The sequence below is a fragment of the Melanaphis sacchari genome, unplaced genomic scaffold (assembly GCF_002803265.2).
Source record: "Melanaphis sacchari strain LSU unplaced genomic scaffold, SCAv2.0 Contig20_pilon_pilon, whole genome shotgun sequence".
NCBI classification, from domain to species: domain Eukaryota; kingdom Metazoa; phylum Arthropoda; class Insecta; order Hemiptera; family Aphididae; genus Melanaphis; species Melanaphis sacchari.
Genome location: NW_020271042.1, coordinates 2517282 through 2539624, shown reverse-complemented (window position 1 = coordinate 2539624; position 22343 = coordinate 2517282). Strand labels below are relative to the sequence as shown.

The window sequence follows — 22343 nt, the reverse complement described above, 5'->3', positions numbered from 1 at the left end:
TCCCAGACATCGATTAAAATGAAACTGTTAGCTCAGTGCACGGTTAATTCATTGCTTGGAGAACCATTCAACGTAAGTTTATATTATTATATTAAAGTTATGCTATTATGTCTTTTTATTTATGATTATTATTAAAGCGGTGCAAAATCTCTTTCTAGCAACTCATTGTTTTATACTTAAAAAATATGTAACACATAAAAACAAAAAAATACAATTAGTTAATTCAAAGCAACTCGTTAATCTTGATTGGTCTTATTTATGGTGGTTGCCAACAAACTTTTTTATTTTTGTTATTTTTTCATAAAATATAATCTATTGGGATTTGAAAAAAGCTATTTTTCTTCATTATTAGGTACCTATACATCTACTATTTTTTTTAAAGAAAGTTATTTTTTTTTATTGTTACAAAGAATTCTGTTCGCAGCTTTTATTCTTCACCTTTTTAAGACACACCCGCTAAACATTACAGATAATATCATTTATTTTTACGTAATGGACCATGTAAGTGCGTACATTTTTGTCCAATGTTTCATAAAGACCTTAATAAATCTGATTATCTTTAACAGACATTTTTTAATGGAATAATAGCATTAACTGATTGAATATAAGACTATGTCTGTTAGAAAGACCTTATATTTTTTATGATAGAATTTATAATTTTTCATTTTTACTTGATGTCATAAAAAAATGAGTTTCCTTAAGTAGCTTAATGTTGAACAACTTATACGTATTGCAATAGATTACACTTTTCACCACTTTTATATGATCGCAGAATTTGATACATCGTTAAGAAAACCTATTATGTGAGTGATGATACAATGCCGAATAATTAATGACAGCTTTTGTTTTGTAGTTTGAAAAAGCTAAGGAGCTTATGGCTGATGCTAAACTGGGTAAGTTAAATTGTTTTTTCTTAAAATATAATCCTACTAAACGGTTTACCAGTTTATGAATATTTGAGTTTAAGATTATAATGTAATATCCAATAGATATATTATAAAACCTTAGATAATTAGTATACATTAATAGAAAGTACACAAATCAATCGAATAATATATAACGAATGGTCGTTATGTACCTACTTAAGTACTGTAAGTAGTGTATATTTAATTTAGTAATACTCCACATTATACATTTACAATATAAAAATAATTAAATTATATCTATTTGAAACGAATTTAATAATATTGTTAACATTTATTTTAAACTAATACCCGTATTTACTCAAATTGTTCTGACTAATTTCTATATTTCTATCATTTATGCAATAATACAAATTAAAAATATTAGTTGCTAATTTGATAGTAAATGACTCGTATAATTAATCACATTTTTTTTTTTAGTAGGTATCTTGTTATTTATTTATTTTTCCATTTGCTTCTATCATAGACTGGATGTTAAAGAAAGGGCTTATTTATCAGCCATAACATTAAAGACTGTTCATTTATATTATGTCAAGATATTGAGTAGAAACGAATTTTTTTGTATTTAAGTTAGTAATAAGGTTACACTTCCGCAGTCATCCAAAGAAACTTTTAATCCTAATCACAATGATCTATTTTTTCCCGAATTTATCTTATTAAAAATGTTGAGTGGATGTCTTGCACTCATACACAATAACCATGATTTTATTATTATGGCGTTACTTAACAGTTCTTTGATGTTCATTGTACTCTATAGAATCTCTTTAAGGTGTTTTCTTTTCTAGACCATAATCAATTTTTATATTTTATATCGTGTTATTTTATGTCCTATGAACCTGGACACAATGTTGAGCTCTAATTTATTTATAGTATAAAGTTTGGTAGCACGGTGCCTTATATTCTCCTATACAATAACGCCGAAGGAATAAGTAATTACTAAAATAATAAATATTTGCTTCGTTTACAATACTTTAAGTGTTACATACGAGATACAAACTTTATATTTGTATTATTTTAGATAATTTTTTGTGGTTTTAAATGCGTAATATAAATTAACGTGCACGAGGTTTTCCTAATTTTTTATTATATAAGATATTATTACACTTAGAAAATTGTTTATGAATTTAATTTAAACACTCCAAAATGTATTTGATAACAAATAAAATAAATAAATTATTGATGTAATTAAAAACTTGTAAAAACCCATACTTAAATTTAAATGTCTATATTTTCTTAATATTATCAACTATAGTATTTTTAGTATTAAGAGTATTTATTATACAGAAATTTCATCAGACGAAACAAAAAAGTTTTTTAAATGAAGTAAATAATTTTCTTGATCAGAATAATATTTTATCACTCGATCAGCTGGCTCTTGGTGTATGTTGTGTGCATTTTGATTAAATAGTATTTATAATAAAATATTATAAATTATTTTTAATATATTCATATGACATAAAATATATTATAATTAATAATTATAAGTATTTATATTTTAATGTGTTATATTAGAATAAATTATGATATTCGACACATCCCTCTAGAATATTATAATCTAAGAAATCTTAAATTTTAGATAGTAAATTTAATTTTTGTTATTTAGATATTGAAAACTGTAAAGCCTGTGTAGCCGCAATCACATATATTCTAAAAAATGCTGCTTGTCATGCCGTTTCTCAAAATTATCTTTCTAATGAATTACAACAAGTATGTTATTAAAATGTTATATACATTTATTATTAGTTATAATTTTTTTAAACAATATTAAGAAACTTTATTAAAATTTTAAGATCACTGGAAATTGATACGTTTAGTTATTTCTTATTTAATTACACATAAATAGTAAGTACACACTTTTTTTTTTATAAAAGATATTTACAATCTGTATGCATAGTTACACAATAAGTAAATGGATTAAAATATTTTTGACATAGCGATTTGAGATAAAGGGGCGTCTATTAACACTACTTTCAATTTGAACCTAGAGAGGATTGCTTGTGTATTTTTGATTTAGATATTGGTTAATAGATCACGAGGTCATTTACGTTTGAGACGACGGAGTGAGTTATCTAGTAATGTGCGAGAGGACAGCTAAGATATGAAGGGGTTAGTGTGGTTGAAGTAGTTTTTATGAAATTTATTATAGTGATAAGAAGCAATTGTTGTTATTTCTCAACTTACCAGTTGAAGTCGTGATGTAAAGTGCGATTATTTACATACCAGGGAATATTAAAAAGGACACAAAAGGTTATTGATTTGAATGCTTGAAATTTGTTTAGATTTGAATTTTTAGAGGCTCCCCAAAGTTGAATGCCATATGTCATTGCTGGGCGAATCATTTGTTTGTATATTAACAATTTGTTGTCTAAAAAGATTTTGGATCGGAGTAGAGTTTTTAGTTTGTAAAGTTTGAAGTTAAGTGAAGTTCTTTTTTCCTTAATATGGTTTGCCGGGTTTGTTTTTTGTCAAAGAGAAGGCCTAGGTATTTAACAGAGTCGTGCATAGAGATTTGCTGGTTATTAAGGTAAACAGAAGGAATATTTTCAGGGCTGAAAGTAAATGTGATGTAGGTAGATTTAGATTCATTTATTTTAATTTTCCATAAGTTGAACCAATCTTGTTGTTGATTAAGGTGGTTTTAAAGTTGTTTGTGGCAGCGTTTATATCAGAGTTAGATGATGTTATGGCTGTATCGTCGGCGAAAGTAGCTAGGGTGATGTTGGACTAAATATATAATATTATGTTATAATAAGAGTCGGGGAGAGGATACTGCCTTGGGAAACGCCTGTTTTTATAGGATGAGAGATGAAGATTTCATCTTCACATCTTACTGCGAAGGTTTGGTTTAGATTTTAAGGTGAGGTATAACGGGGTAAGTAAGAATAGAAGCCTGAACATTAATCCTTCATGCCAAACCCGGTCAAATGCCTAGGCAATATCAAGAAAAGCACCAGAGCAAAATTGTTTTTGTTTTAGGGATGAGACAATGTTATCGACTATCCTGTGTAGTTGATATAAGAAAAAATACTCATTTCTAAAGCCGAATCTTGCGTTTTGGATGATTTTTTTTCTATTAGTATCGAATAAATTCTTTTTAAAATAATTTTTCCGGAATTTTGGAGAGTGTTGAGGGGAGGCTTTATGTCTATACGAGTATAAGGTCGTCAAATTTCAAATTTCACTAAAACAGTAATGTTTTAATGATATTATTTTTAATCTCGAGTAAAACTAGTTAAATATTAATAGTTGTCATGTATAACTTTATAAAAACAATAGAATCATACAAATTGTTAATTTTTTTTATTTTCTAAACCTTTGAATCATTTGTATGTTAGGTACATAAACAATATTTTTTATAAGTATATAAAAAACTGATAACTAATATTATACTTCTTATTTATAGATTGGTTTACCTCGTGAACATGCTTCAGCGCTATGTAGAGTATATTTAGACAACTTATCAAAAATTACTAAGGTGTTGAAGAACGAATCTTTACGAATTGGTCGTTTAAATGATGTCGATATATCCAAAAGAAATGATGGCGAATATGTAATGAAATTAAATTATGATAATCAATCTAAAATTTCAGAAGAAAATAAATTCACGTTAACGAAGGAACAAATTCAACTTTTAATTGCAGGTATATAAATTCTATTCTTTCTAGTGTACACAATTTAAACAATTTACTCAACTAAGAGTAAATACAAGAAAATATCAAATATTTTCGTGAGAGAGTAGATATGCCAAATCAAATTTTTAGTAGCCCAATTTACTAAATAATAGCAATAATAAATGTAATAAATTATTGTAAAATTGCATATTTTTTTAATCATAAATATAAAATATAATTTTCCCTTTTGAAACGAAATTCTTCAACAAACTTATCTGTACTTATTTATTCTTATATGTAGCTTGATAACACTGTCATAATTCCATTTAATATTAATTATGTACAATTAACTTACCTGACAAATTAATAAAATAATGTATTATATTATGTTATTCTAAGATTTAGAGTCTAAGTAATTGGTAATTAGTCACTATTATTTAATGATTATAAAAAAAGGATATCTACTCTCACCCCCTAATAAATATGTTTTTGTTAGAGTAGGTAAGTTATATTGTTAGAACTCTGTCACTTATGTAAAAAACGAGAAGTGTCTTCTAGAAAAAAAAAATAGATATATTAAATTATAATACATGATATTGAAATTTGAAAAATAGTATAAAATCGAAAAAATAGCTAAGTTTGTGCTATTACATGGTTGCAAATAAGACACGTAGAAATAAAGAACTAATAGTCACTCATCCAATTTCAATTACAAGATTAATATTTATACAGAATTACAGGAAAAATCGAGAATTTAACTTCTTTAACTTAGATCATTAACATCAACTCATAGTACATGCTGCATAGATAATAAATTGTACTATTATAGTATTACCACATTTAAATTTCAAACTAAATAATACTAAATTGCTATATTTTATTATTTGGTATCTCCTGCTATTTTTATTTTTTTGTGTTTTACGTTGAATTATGGAAGATATTCTCCATGATTAGAATATGTATATGCAGTAAATAGATTTAATTTTATCTGATGTTGCTCGTGAGATCGCTGTATCTGCAGCACTCACAGCTGTAGTTCTGTCTAAGCGTCTAAGTAATACCATTCATTTTTAAACTTTATTTAGAATATACTCTAAATAACAATCTATATATATTTTAAAAATGCAGTAATTTAATTAATTCATAATAACTATATCTAATTACACATAAATGTAGTTATTAAAATAATATGTCATATTATATTAGGTACTATATATGTATGTATACATGTACCTACCTAGGTATGTAAAATATGTGTCCCAAACATCCCCAGTGCATTAAAACCGTGACAAAAAATATTTTGTACTATTCTTACGTAACAGTATAAAAATCTTTCTTCCACAAAATATTATCCTTTTGTCATAATATATTCCCTCTAGACCCTGTTAAATTCGTCGCCAATGTCCTCTGCAATGTCAGATTAATAATATATTTATTATATTATACCATCATTGATTATAAATTATAATCAATAATTATACATAAAAAAAATAATTTCAAAGTTAGATTCGTCGTATGAAAAAGAAATGATAGTTTTTAAGAAATAGCCAGTAACTCACATTCCTTAACTATATTTTCTATATAAATCTTATATAATAAAAAAAAAATTATACAAAACTTACATACATACATAAATTACACAATTAAATGCAATTAAATAAATCCCGGAGTATAGCAAATAACGGTTTAGTTTAAAATTGTTAAATGACATTTGTGTGTAATAAGTATATTTGATTTTAGATACGACATTATTAAATTTACATAATTGTACAACTTTAATAATTACTAGAAACCCCGTTATTCAACATCATTAAGTACACCCATTTTGATTTGTGCTGGGACGTTGATTTTTTATTGTTGTGTAACTTTTTTTAATATCATCCGAAAATCGATTAAAATAATAGTTTAAATTAAAATTCTTATAACTACTACATATAGTGTATTCACACAAATGTAATTCAGCTTCGAAAACTTTTTAAAATAGTTATAAACCACTTGTGCCGATTTTATTACAATGTTTATTCTTTTAAAAAATTCAAAACACAAATATTTGAAAAAATAATTGTTATCAAATACATAGTTTGTACTTAAGAAAAAAAATGTCTTTCTATAAATATATGTTATAATAGTCTTAAATGAATTCAATATTGAACTCTGTATTTTGAATAAAAAAAGTAATCTTTTTGCGAATAAAGACAATAACATTTAATTTAATTTATAAAAGTATAAAATGCATACATTTAATAACTTATCGGTTATCAATAAACGGTTCATATAAATTAGTATAAATATTACAATAATACTATATAGATTTTATTTTATTTTACTTGTAAAAATCTAAATTGATCATTATCTCCGACTTAAATAGTTCTTAAAAATATTTTAGTCTAAATAAACTGCAATTTTCTAAACAAATAATTTCGAATTCAGTTTTTTATTTTTATATTTTATAACCTCGTTTACTTTTTCAACAAAAATTATTGCGTTTTATTTAATAATTGACTCAATTTCAATAGATGCTTTTATATGTTTATTAGTTATTTAACTCTTTTAAATATTTTATCTACCTAATAAATAAAATAAATACAGAACATCACTATAGAAACAAATAATAATTTAAGTAAAAATGTGCACCTATAATATGGAAATTGAGATTTAATCAAATACTCAATATCAAGAGTATTAAATTACAAAAAGATGAAAAAATAATATAAAAAGTATGTTGAAAAATTTGTATATGTTGGTACTTACTATGCATAGTGGAAGTTAAGAGCACCTATACGTATACGATTCGATTGTTTGAAATGTTTGACTTAAGTATATCTTGTTACTTACTAGTTATTACATTGATGTTATTAATTTACCTATTTATTTATTAAAATTTAAATATTAAATTCAGCGTTTAATTATTCTTATTGTTTTACGTAGGTTGGTACCTATTTAATAAATAATTACATTTCTGTTATGTCTACAATTTTATGCGTAATCAGTGCAAATGAAACTATAATTATCATTTTTGATTAATAATTTGATTAGTTCTTTATAGAATATAATAGCTTTAATCCTAATTAATATAAATAACTGTTTTCTAAACCTTTTATTTTTTTTATTATTTAATATTTAGTACTATAAGGCATAAATTGGTTGCAGTCGTGTTACACATACATTTTAATAAAATAATTATATTATTTATTTTTAAATTTGAATACGATTCGTAGTGAAGAAACTGCATTTTTCATTAGAAAATGATTAATTCAATTAAGAACCTCAGTCTGGCATCCTAAAAGTGAAATTTTGGAAATTTTTTTTTTTTGAAAAATTAGTAATCAATTTTTAATTATTGATATTAAATAATTTATTATTATTATTATTATTATTTAATTTATATTTATATTAGTATTTTTACTAGTTTTCTCCAACTATAAGCTCATAAGAACCCCTCCCATTACCATCCACAAAATATATACCTATAAAACCGGCTATATTAAATTAATTATATTTAGTATTAACAAACTATTATAAATAATTTTTGTTTAAATTATTATAAGATTTATACTTATTTAGTATTTATTTAATATTATAATATTAATAAGTTTATAAGTGGAACAAAACTTCTATTTTTAAACTACTTTGAAATTATTATCGTATCATTGTTTTTTTTATTTATCTATAAACATATTATAACGATACATGTTGATTCTTTTTTTTTCATGATTTCATCATCGTGAATTGTGAACATTATGTTATTCTGAGTTAAATTAACAAAGTTACCTATTTTCTTAAAACAGTATTTTTCATGCTCATTTCATTAATAATATTTAACTTAAATTATATGCTGTGTGTATGGTAAGTACTCATTTTTTTTTTTATTATAGTGAATTTATAAAATAAGAAAATACAAAAATACAAAGATAAAAAAAAAACTAGAGAAATTGCTTTACGGGAATAAGTTATTGTAGAGTGTTATAGGTTTCAAATGTATGTCGTCATTAATTAGGTCACTATTATAAATGTTTTAAAAGCATTCGTTTAATAAAACACCTTCCAATTCTACCTTAAGATGTTACGTAGATGATCAACCTATCATACTCTTATACTTATTTAGTTATATAATAAATGTATATTATCACCTTTTTTTGTTTAAAATATATTTATTTTTTAATTCATCAGTGTTTAATCAGTAATAATGTCACCACCTCATATGTATTTAGTAATTAATGAAAGCGCTAAAACAGTTTTTTAAGCACCGTAATTCAAGTCAGATAGATGGGTGTTTAATACTTTAGTAGTATGGAGTACTGGAGTAGTTATAGTAGTAAAGGCTGATAGGGGTAATAAACAATTTAGATATTCATAAATGTAAATTTGAAAAAAATAGACTTGTTTTTACAAGATACCCTTTAATTTGCTGGGTGGGTGGACAGAATCCTTCTGGGATTCATGTAGTTCAATATCTCGTGCCATCACTGTTAGCAACTAATTAAATAATAATAATTTTGAAGAAAATTTATTAGAAATTATTGATATGGTAAATAATTTTAATTTATCGAGTCTATCTAAATACTGGACAAAGTTTATTTTGACCAAATGCGAGACTCAAATTGTTGGTATCGAAGGAGAATTTGATAATACGCAATATATTCCTGAAATAGTTCCTAAGTGTTGAACTATCTATGATACTTTTTCCTTGCTGGTCTAATATTATAGTTGGAATAATTGATTATGATGAAAAACTCACATTAAACAGTAAAATTGAAAGTAATAATCTAAAATATTGAGTATTTTATTATTTAATAATAATACTATGCCAATTATAAGTAATAGTTTTGTTGAAAATTATAATAAAGGTTATCCAAAGTGAACCTAAGTTTAATTCTTATTATTATTATTTTTTTTTTTTGAAAACATCTAGGATTTGAGAATATTAAATTAAAGAGAACCTATATGTAAAATAGCGTTACTAATAAATTGTCTTAGCTTCAATAATAAACATTTATTCGTACACGCTAGGTCATGACTCATAATAAAATGTAATAAATTTCTCATTATAAATATATCATTTTCATTTTATAAATGATAAAAATTGTATGCGTTCTATAGACTTGCAGTTATTACGAAAATCTATTCTGTTTTGGCTGTTTCTGCGGCAGAAAAACTATCATTAAATTGTATCCTACACAATTAATAAAACTACTAAATTTGTATTAGAAATGATTGGTAACTGACCCACTAAAAAGATCTATACAAATATAATTTATTTGTTGACTCTCCAATTCGTGTATCAAACTTAACAATTGATTGGAGATATTACTTGATATAGAAGACACAACAGTGTCAACAATTGTTTGAAAAACTGCGTTCATTTCAACGATTTGATCGCTGTAAAAATAATTTATGTTTTAATAAAGAAAGAAAATCTAAAAAAAAATGTATTTTCTACCATTGATGGGCAAATTGGCTTACAACAAAAAATTGACATATTTTTGTGCCTATAACAAATTTATTGTATCTATGAATTGTAACCATGAAAAATAAATAACATTAAAAATATTTAATAATATTATGGTTATGGAACTCTTATCATTACTTTAAAAAAAAGATTTTAAGTTAAATATATTATATTTTGATGTCATACTAATTATTTTAGAAACCAAGTTAATGTTAAGTACCTATTTAATTTAAATGTTTTTCCACTTGTTTTTAGACAGATAAAACTAAACACGAATTGTTTTCAGATCTTACGTCATCAACTAGTTACAAAAATATTACAGAACATAAAATAAAGTAAAATGACTCCAAAAATTTTAAATTGACACTAAAATATGAAATACCAAAAAAATAAAATAAAATATAGTATTCATTTTAAATTAAAAGGTGCTATATTACTTAGTAATTTTGGAAAAAACAATTTACAACCCAATAATATTTGACTGTTTTTTATTTGATGTTAAATTAAATCTAGAAATGCTTTGACGACATAATAGATAAAATGTCTAGGAAAAATAGTAAGCAAAATGTAAACTTAAAAATTTGTATTTATTCAACATGAATATTTGAAATTTTTATTTTTACTACTGTTTTAATTATTTACTTTTAATTTATTTTATATAAGACACTCGTTTATCAACATTTAAATTTATTTTATTATTTTAAAATTTTGAAAAATATATTTAAAATGTTTTCTGATTGTATAATTTAAAAAATAAGTTTGTAAATACGCCACTACATCTATACCTACATATTTTTAAATGAAATCGCTAACCACATTTTAATTAGCCTATATGAGTTTTTATTTAAATTAATTACTTATATATTTTAAATGGAGTTTAATAACGATTTTCTATTAAATATATATATCACAATTAGTTAGTAAGTATGTAACACAATACTTTTATTTTAGTTGAAGATCCCACCATTATTTATTAGGTATTTTTTATTATAAATTAAACTATATCTAAGTATCCAAAAAAAAAAAAGCTTTCTAAGCAAGCTCTGGATTTTCAATACTATTATAATCTCATAATGTACCCTTTTTTTTAAATTATTATTTATTAACGGATCATACTTTCTCAGAGCTTCGCCTATATTACTACACAAATAATCAAAAACCCTTGTGACAATGACAAAACCGTTTACAAGTTTTGTTTCATTGCGGATAGTCCATTACTACACAGCCCAAATCAGTCTTATATTTTCTAAAACCGTGGTCCAATAGCACAGCGTTAATCGCATTTCAAAACATTATAGAATGTCATAGATGTGTAGTTCAGATATTATCCTCGACTATCGATAATTTATACAACAAATTATGATGACATTTTCCACAAACCACAATATAAAAAAATAGTGAACTTAGAGTGGTGGAATGTCAATGCTTCGAATTCCAAAATGTAGAAGCTAAAAAATGTAAATATCTACATAGAGATTCAAATAGGTATATATTTTGTGAATTGTGGTTTTGCAAATATATTTTTTTATGTAAGTACCTAATCTTGGATACTTTCCCAACCTCACAATAAAGGAAATTAAATCAAATATAACTTTGTTGTTATAACTACACTGCTGTCTACTACCTAATCTGTAATTTATTAATTTATTTTTATTTTTGTATAACCAAATCGTCCATTCAGTTTATGTAACAAAACAAAATTTTAATACAAGTATAGCCATAGGATAATTAACTCATGTGACATTAAGGAAATTCCATTGTTTCAGCAAATACAATCTTATAATATCAATTAAAAAAGAAACTTTTGTACTTGCTCGATTGCATACCTAATAGATTTTAAAAGTACCATGTCCTTGAATAAGTCACTACAATGTATGTGTTAAATTTGAATTCTATGATAAATCATTTTATATTTACTAAAAACTAATTCTAGACAGAATCACTATTTATTTCTTAATGTTTAATAATATGTATATTTATTAGAATGCAGTAGGTTGAATTTAAATAAATTGATAATGAAATTACTTTAGATATCTATTATATTATTTTTTATTATAATATTATATCATATAACTACTATTAACTTGTATAATTCAATACAAATATACTGTATAATAATGTAAACAAGTTTATTGGTTCTTATGATAGCTTAAACATATCGTTATACCTTATTTTATGAATATTAATATTTAAATATTCATTCAGTGCCTAAATCATTTAATATATAATTTGATCAAAATATGTACATGCTACTTAATATACTTATCTAGCATTATCTGGAAAAAATGTTGTGCACAACATTAGCCCAATATGTAATAAGCAATATAAACTTATAATGTAAAATATAATTTTACTTAAATTATCCATTTTAAATTTATTTAAAAAAAATGTTAAGGTAATTTATAATTGCAAAATTATACAATTTCAGTCAGTCTTCAAAACTACATTTATACACATTAAATTATTGTCCGTTACAATATTAATTATTTGTTATTATTTTCAGAGCTCAGTGATGTTAGCAATCAAATGAATACATTAGCTCAAGAATGTAAAGAATAAATATTTTCAATTAATTTATCTAGTATGTATAACTAATTAGTAACCATTAGTACAAGTTACAACATATTATTGTCAATATTTAAAAAATACAATAACATTTTAATAAATGTATACAATATTATTTACAATCATAGAACATTAACTTTTTTTTATGGGATTGTATTAAAAATTATTTATGAAATAATGATTTCAGATTCAAACAACAAATAAGGTTAAGTATTAAAAAAGAAAAACAATTACAACAAAAAATTTGATCATTAAAAAAAAACTAACTTTCATTTTTTAATAATCTTTAAGCAAAATTAGTGTTGTGAGAGGTATTCGAAAAGTAGTAATTGTATTGAAAATTAATTATTTATAAATTATACATCAAGATTAAGCATCTAAATATTTTGAATTATGGTTAATTTTTAAAAGATTGAGAAAAAATTATTTTAATAATTCATTCTTCCAACTACCTCATCTTCAATTTAGTTATTTAGGAAGAATGTTGTACATTTAATCAATTACTAATTTTTAAAACTATCACAACACTTTAATATGGTCAAATTTACTTATTTGATTTCAATTAATTAAATAAAATTTAAAATTTTCTAGTGTAACAACTTCTAAGTTTAAGTAAAAATTACAATATTTATAGAAATAATTCAATTAATTATTTCAAAAAAGTAATGCTACATATACAAATGAATTTTTCATCAATAAATACTAATGATTTAAATATTTATATATAATATGTATCAATTTATTTATGTAGCTAATTTTTTGAATTATTCCTTCAAATCATTAATATAAATAACTATGAAAATAACAAATAATACACTTTGAAGTTTTAAACAGTACATTCAACCTAAACAATAATTTTTTTGAAATTATTACTCAAAACTAACATAAAAATCAATTAATAACATGTTTTTAAAACAATAACAAACATTAAAATATCAACTGAAATATCGCTGATATTGATATTTCTACGTATTTTTTAAATGTATAGTATATTTTATAATAAGTATAGAGGTGTTATAAAATTATGTCCAAACTTGCTCATCAAAATTAAAATTATTTGACTAGATATTACAGTTCATACACAATTAATGGTTTCGAACAAATAGAATCAATATAATCTAATGGTAACAACATAATTAAATTAGGCACATTAATGGTGAAAAATAATATTGAAAACTTCAAATATTTTTTAAAGTTTTCCTTACAAAATCGTATGTAGCAAAACTAATTCCAGTAGCAATCGGACCTTTAATCCAATTCATACTTAGGCCCTTGAAAAAACCTTGTCTAATACCTTCAGTTCTAGATTAAACATAAAATATTTATAACCGTAGTTATTTATTTATAAACAAGCTCTCAAACGATTAAGCACATTGTATCTTTTTAGACAATTTAACTTTTTAATGTAATACTTTAGCATATTTTACAAATAAATCACTATCAACCAAAAAAACTAAAACAACTGAGCACAAAATTTCATGCAACATTGCCATATTATTATTAAGTAAGGAAAATTACTTTTTGGTTTATATATTGTCACAAGTCCAAGCTTCATCAATTTAAGAAAAATTGTTTTACTTATATTTCTGATATACTATCAGAAATCAAGTTACTTGATTTCTGATATACTATCAGAAATCAAGTTACTTGATTAGTTGTATCTAGTTACAAGTTGCAGTTAAAACCATCATAAACTTTAGTTACATTTAAAGTTACAAGTCACTTAATTTTTCAAGAAAGTAAATAAATGTATATATATTATATATATTACTAAATATTTTGTTTTATGTAGGGTTAATGAAAAAATATAATACGTAAGTTATAACTAAAATTTTAGAGTATTAATATGAAATTTATTAAATTATTGGACACAAAATATAATAATACTAATGATTACCTTATATATTAATGTGTATAGTTACTGTTAGAGTGTATATTACATAAATAAAATATTAATTAATCATGTTGGCATTTGTATTTATATTTTGGTATGGATAAATATATACTTACACACAGAAAGTAACTTATATATCAATATCATAAATACTTTATGATAAATAAGATTTAATTTAGCAATGTTGGAGAAAAAAAGATGTGCTCAATCGTATTAAAAATATTACTATAATAAAGAACTGTGCTCAATCGTATTTTTATAAAATAAAAATACTTTACTTATAAATCATTATAAATGTAGTTCTAAGGTTTGTGTAATTTATTCCAGTAATTACTGATGTTTGCATCTTCCGTCTAATAATATCTAAGGGATATGAAGATGATTGACCAGCCATACCTGCTACTGCACCACATGCTAAATTCACAACCGTATTTTCATATCCATGCTTTTCTGTATTAAATATTAAGCATAGGTATTGAAGATGATTTTATCAAGTATACATTTTATAAATACTTACCTTTAATAAGTGACTTTAACGACCCATATGTGAAAAAACTTGTACCTGCATAAGGTATAATGCCTAGTATTGTTGGCACATAGCCTCGATAAAAGCCTTTTATCCCTTCAACTTTAAAAGTCTTTTTGAACACCTAAATAAGTAACATGGTAAATAACATCAATTATTTAAATAGTTAACTAATAAATATAATTAATAAAAGTTATATTAATTTAATTATGTTAGTTATACTCAAAGATATTTCGAACTAAATAATTAATATAACTACATCAATAAATCCATTTAAAATTAAATACTTTACATCTCCCAACGATCTATAATCATCTTTGGTAGAAACTGCCATTCTTGCTCTTGCCAAGTCTAAAGGATAAGTTAGTGTTTGTGATGTTACTCCAGCTAAAGATCCAGAAAGAAACTTAAGACCTCCATTATTTCTAAAAAAATATATAATATAATAAAATAAACGATCAAATTATAAAACAGGGTTGATAAAAATAAAAAATTAAACCACATGTTTGTTAAAACATAAATAAAAAAAAATTGTAAATGTGCAGGGAAAAATCAATTTATTACATTTTAATCTAAATTTAAAACCAATATTTTTGTATTATTTTAGTTATCAAAATTAATATTATGTGTTCAAAGTCCATTAAATGTTCAAATTAAATTTAGTACTGCTTTTATTACTATTTACTATTAACAATAAAAGTAATCATTATATTTACTTATATTTTGTTTTTACTGATATTTAAGCTAATAATACTAAATATTCAATGTAATTATAAACTATATATTATTTTATTTTTAATAAATTAATGTTAATTGAAAACATAATAGTTAATACCAAATAATACAAGTAAAGTAACATCAGTGAAATTCTTAATGTGAAAGACTTAGCATTAATGAGTATTTATGTACTATTTACTAATATTTATAATATTTAAAAAGTATTTCATTACAATTCTATAAAATAAACTATATAACTGAACTTTGACTAGGATAAATCAAACTAAAATTGAGTTTCTATGGTGTATAATATAATTTTAAAATTATATTTAGTTTTAATACCTATTTTACAATTGAAGAGTCAAAAATAATTCTGTACATAACACTATAGGCAAGCTATAAGCTAAAACATCAATATCAAAATTAATTACATTAATTATTGTTGAATTATACTGTAACTCAAATATTTATCAGGGTGGAGGACTTAATGTAAAAGTAATATAAAAAAAATAAAAATAAATGATACGATTTTATAGCAATAGAGTTTAATTTTTATAAATATTAAGGTTGCTGGTTTTAAACTTAAATTTAAATTAACATAATGAATTATGTGTTCTTATTTTAGAGTTAACAAATAAAATAATTATTAACATAGAACTATTTATTTATTTAAAAATGTTCATTTGTCTAATTAGTATGTAATTAGAACAAAAAATCATGCCTAAATAGTAATATTACTTTGTGTTTAGAGAATCAACCTTCAGCAATTTCCGCCATTGTTCAAATGCTGTAAATTGAATAGCAGCATATGGGATGATTCTGGTCATGGTGGCTGTATTGCCTCGCCATAGCCATATAAAACCATCTTTTGCATAAGTATCAGACAAAAATTTAAATGCAGCTCTACCTGAATATGGTTCTTGAGATATCTAAACATTAAAATTGATCAATAGTTATAGACTAGTTTTTTTATTTCTGACTGGAAAATAAATAATGTAAAATCATAAGCATTATAATTACAATACTCACTTGAAAATTGATTTTAGTTCTATCTAATGGAGCAATTGTACTCTTGGCTAAAGCACCAGCAATGGCGCCAGCTGCCAAACTGTGCAGTACGTTTACAGAGTTGGAATCATGTTTCTAAAGCAAACAATTATTATAACCAAACTACAATTATAAAAAAAATTGCTAAGTTGTTTACCTGTATATCGTGTGCCATCATGCACGCCGAAGTGGTCGGAGGTATTTATCGTATTCCATCATTCATGCAATGAACATTGAAGTCGGTTGACAATAAATTTGGCAGCTGTGAACAACCACCAATGTCCTTGACATAGAAATTACATCAGGAAATGTTCGTGATGTGTAAATTTTTTTTCAGAACGCTGTAGTCATTAACACAAACTATGAAGTAATTGAGACATTTGAGACAGTGTATACTAGACTATTGAAGTAGTATTACGAAATCGAATTGAATGTAATAATATCGTTTCGCTCGATATTGTTTTTTTTTTCTGTTGTTTAAAGAGTAAAGTCTGATAACGACAAACGTCACCGTTATCGTGACTGATAACGAACATGTGTTAGCTATGAGCTTAGATCAAATACATATTATTGTGTTTAGCAATCTACATAAAACGTACATGTGTTCCACGGTAAACAATCAAGGTCAAAGTTTAGTATTAACTTTTCTACAATAAATAAAGGTCACTACGTCAGACGTTAATACGTTATTAACTTATTGCATAAACAATCAGTGATCAGCAAACATTTAATGAATCAATTTGTAATAGAAATTAACGATCCCAGTTCCTTAAGACTAACATGTGGTTTATAATTGTTTCATAAATACGTTTTTTACTAGACGACCTCTTAAATTAATCAATTTTTATGTAACTAGTTATATCATCAAAATTATTAATAGATATTATATTATTTACACACCGATTTACCATTAAATAACTACCTATTTTAGATCTGCAACAATAAACGCAGTTCCTATACCAAAAAGAAAATTTCTAGTGTGATCGTTGATGAAAAAATATAATATGGATAAATTATTTACAAATTACAATTTTGCTAGTTGTTGGATGTTCCCTGTTTTTGCTATTGATTGCGAATCTTTCAGATTAGTAGGTATGAAGTTATGGAATTAATCATTATTCACTTTTATTATTTGTTCTCTAATTATTAAATAGGTTTAAATTATAATAGGAATATACATTTATGACGATACACGAATTAAGTACATTTAAAAAAAACAACACAACATAACTATTATAGTTATATCTAATCTATTGAATATAACTAATGTAAATGATAATTAAATGACTAGGCTTTCATAATAATACTTTTTGAGAAATAGGTATATAATACGACGTTATACTACCTATTATCTATGCATTTTTATGAGATATAAATTATCTTTATAGTCTATACCTACCTATCTACAAATACCAATGAACATTTCAAAACGTGTTTTTATTATGAACAGCTTTTATAGAATAGTTACATAAAAAAAATATTGATTAAAAATAACATAATTATTGGGGCTAAGAATTATGTATTTATATATGTAACAAATAAATTAAAAAAATATTTTTTAAGTTCAATCAAACATTAAAAATTTTTTTTTAAAGATATATCAAAATTAATAAATTTAAGTATTTTATACTATTAATATCATTTAATAATTTATCACTTGAAAATTGTTAAACGAATTGTTTAAATTTTGTCTTTATTATGTGAATGTTACTCTGAATGTCACGTAAAAATATTAATTTTTGTATCCACACGATAAACAAACATCGTACACTCGTAGGTACTAACGACTATTAAATGAACTTACATAAACAACCACAATTCACAACAAGCCTAGGTATAAAATCTTTTACTCAGTATAATCATTAATTTTATAATAGGGCCTTTGCTAGGAATTTTCTATGGAGAGGGTCTAGTTTCATAGATAGGAATTTATCAATTAATCAATTAATTACATTAGTATTTTCCTATTTATATGACCAATGTATCTATTATTTAATTTTAATAAAATATTTTTTCCAATGTATTACCTAATGATGCATGCATATATTTAAAATAAATATAAATCCGGTCTTTACGTATAATACTTTTAAACAAAATTATAATTAAATTATTCCAACTATCTAATCTTTCATTATCTAAAGTAATTACCTATTATTGATGATGTTTTGTTTGAATAAATATTCAAAAACCCTTCTGCTTTTTAACTAAAAGTTTATGGTAGTCAAATCTTACATGTTCATTAAATTTCTGTAATATTTCCAATTGACATATTTTGAAAACCAACCAGTTATAACTACTAAACCGTTAACCATTGATGTTAAAACTTTAGTTTCCTTTTTTATTTTTATTTAATAATAGATATGCATTATGTAGTAGGAGAAATCCATGGTTATACAAGAATCTATTAAAGAATATTATAATAACTTTTATAACAGTTATAACTTACTAGATGCTTTTGTTCATGAGTCAAATTACCATTAACATTTACAAACAACACCCAACACTATTATTTCGAGGATTAATAACCTTTAAAAAAGCTTAGATATTAGGCAACATATGTATTAGCAATCTAAGAAAGTTAACTAATTAGTTATTAGCTATTATTTAAGAAAATAAAAATGCAATTAAAATGTTGTTTCAGCTGACTTAAATAAATAATAAGCTTTTTTTAACTATATAATTTAAATGCATTCTGGACTAGATAATGACGACGGGTGAAATTTTCTCGAAAATTTGGCAACAAAAGTTTGAAGCAAAAAGCACAGCACGTTTACACGTTGATACTTAGAAAAGTGACGTCGCGGCGTCCAGAAAGCCGGTTTGCACTGATGACAACAACTCGCGATAGTATTTGTTTGGTGCGGAGGGTGTAGGCAACAGTTGTTGATCCGGGTTAGGTTAGAGCAAATTATAAAATCAATGATATAGCCAAAGATAATTTACTTACGGCGTATATAAATCAATTACCGATCAATATTAGATTTACAATGTACATGAAAATGGTCTTCATCTTTAAGTTCATTTTTTAAATAAATTCTTAAAAACTAATTATGCAATTACATGCATTTTAATTAAAATATGCAAAAATACGTAAGAAAAAAATTGTTCATTTCAATTCAGTACAATTAAGTATTAGTACGATTAAAATTAAACAATGTGTAAGAATGTAATACTTTAGAATTTTAATTTCTGTCAGTCAATAGGCTCAGACCTGGAAACCCCCTACCCTCTTGAGTACGTTATTGATATAGGTATACTAACGAATAACGATCAATGTATTTTCAAATTTGAGTTAATACTTAATGCTGAATAAAGCAATAAATGTATTAATTTTGCTATTGTATACTTTTTGTCTAAGCAATTACTCAATAAATACTTGAAAAAAATTCTTCGTTATTTAACTTTGAATAGCTTCTATCTTTCTAATAAAAATTTTAATCTTATTTGTACTTCTGAGAAATGAAAACTAAAGAACTAAACACTTTTCAGTTTGATTTTTCAAACTAATCAGGAAAACCTAAAATTAGAAATTAATGGGAATATTCACGCAAAACCAGTTTTTGACAAAATTATTTTATTTGTTTGTTTATAATAATAATATTTTTAAATTATAACAAAATAATTTACATCGTTATTTTCATTTAAATAAGTAATTATATTCAAAATTGAATTTTAAATGTCTTTAAAAAATAATTATCATTTTATATTTTGTTTTAGATTTTATAGTTCTAGTATCAACTACTTCGATAGAGTAAACAAAGATCTGGAAAGCTTAGGAACGACAAAAATTGAGGATGCAGATGATCGGGAACTGTGGGGGAACGTGGTAAAAGTGGCATAAGTCCTTCATGACCTGCAAGCCAAAAAAAAAAAATTTTAATCTTAAACTTGAAGCTTGAAAATATTTTCTAGATTCATCATATTAATATTTTTGTAAACAATTAATTAAAATGTGAAAAAACATAGTCATTATTTATGAGAGATTGAAGTTCAAATTATATTGACATTGAATACCTAGTCCCAAGTAAATAGTAATTTCTCCTTAAAAGACATTTAGGTTTTTTTTTTTTTTTGTTATTCAAAAAATATGAATCGTGAAAACTTAGAAAATTTCACTACTTACCTATCACTTAAAATTTAACATAATTTACTATACAAAATTAAACGTAGACTACGTTTAAACCATTCAAATCGTAAATTTGCATAATGTTTGTAGGCCTTTGAAATTTTTGAACTTCAAAAATGTTGTAAACATTAAATTAATTTGATGTAAAAAAAAAAAATTCAAAAACCTTAATATATTTACTTTTCGATAAAATAAATTTTAATAATACCTAACCTTTGTTTAAAACAATTACCTTACCTATATTATAACACATAATTACATATTATACATTTATACACAATAAAGTACCTATAAACTATTTAATTATTAACATAGCACCTTTATGTGAGCCGTGAGGTGATACTGTAGTAGACAGTAGTACATATTATACTCTATAGTCTATACTATAGTAATTAGGGTAATTATAAATTATAATAGGTAGCTTTTAGCCTATAGGCCAGCGGTTCCCAACCCATGAACCGTGGTCCACTTGTAGATCACGAGCAGCGTGGTATTGGGTCGTGAACCATATAATATATACTTAAAATAATAATATTACATATTTTTATTATATGCCTAATAATATTTAATTATTTTATTTCTAATAACTGCTATATGCATATATATATATGTGTGTGTGTGTTTTTATGTCAGAGATTCACAACCAGGATGCCGCGAAATTATTTGAAATATATTTTTTTAAATGTAATATGTGTATATAGCATTATAATATGTACCTACATCTTACTACTTTTGTTTAAACTTATGCACTGGCCACTGATAAGTAAAACCGAAGTAATCTATAGGACCTTGGGTGCCTCCAGATTTTTAGAAAACGACCAAAGATGCTGTGAGTCTAAAAAGTTTGGGAATCTCTGGTTCACGTATAAAGGTGGGCCTCAAAGATTTTTTTACAAAATTGGTGATCCATATAACTTAAAGATTGAGAACCGCTGCTATAAGCTATAGATAGTTGCGCATGTTGACTAAGGAAGCCTAATCTTACTATACTAGTTCGAGTTAAATATCATTTGTCCAGTATCCAGTTTCCAGCATCATATGATCTATAGATATCCAGGTAAAAATAATGCAAGCCATAGAGTCATGTTCGTCTAAGCGACAGATTATTAATAACGAAATAATAATTGCACTAATGGTACCTAATCGAAATTTACGACTTCCGATAAATTATAATGATAATATAAGTATTGTAAATTGTCTACACTCAACAATGAACGCGTAGGTAATCATTTCGCTATAATTAAAAACTATCCGAGACACTCATATCCAGTCGTTCAATAACATAAATTCTAAACAGTATACATATTATAATGCATTAATACATAACAATTATTTAATTATTTCAAATGGTTTAATCAAATATTTAAATTTTAAACGCTTAAACAGTCACACACCTAAAAATATTATACCTAAATTAAAGTATCAATACGACAATGCCATGACTTGTAATTGAATGCCAATAAAAAAAAATAAGTGATAATTGTA

At 24.2% G+C, this 22343-nt stretch overlaps 2 protein-coding genes across 3 annotated transcripts in view; one reads left to right on the top strand and one right to left on the bottom strand.

Annotated features, from left to right (window-relative positions):
* LOC112593741 (COMM domain-containing protein 4) overlaps positions 1–12671 on the top strand; it is a 32724-nt gene extending 20053 nt beyond the window's left edge. For both annotated transcript variants that reach the window (XM_025338264.1, XM_025338265.1), the window contains exons 5-9: positions 7–72; positions 854–893; positions 2527–2630; positions 4327–4564; positions 12487–12671. In XM_025338264.1, coding sequence (XP_025194049.1) covers positions 7–72; positions 854–893; positions 2527–2630; positions 4327–4564; positions 12487–12542 — 504 coding nt within the window. In that variant the 3' untranslated portion in view covers positions 12543–12671. The remainder of the gene's footprint in view (positions 1–6; positions 73–853; positions 894–2526; positions 2631–4326; positions 4565–12486) is intronic.
* An 838-nt stretch (positions 12672–13509) lies between these two features.
* Positions 13510–17223, bottom strand: LOC112593518 (mitochondrial coenzyme A transporter SLC25A42). The gene is made up of 7 exons (XM_025337926.1): positions 16890–17223; positions 16715–16828; positions 16424–16614; positions 15261–15393; positions 14960–15092; positions 14721–14892; positions 13510–13850 (listed from the first exon to the last, which is right to left on the bottom strand). Exons 1-7 carry the CDS (start codon positions 16908–16910, stop codon positions 13727–13729), a joined length of 888 nt encoding a protein of 295 aa, XP_025193711.1. The 5' UTR covers positions 16911–17223; the 3' UTR covers positions 13510–13726.
* Between the last annotated feature and the right edge of the window lie 5120 nt (positions 17224–22343).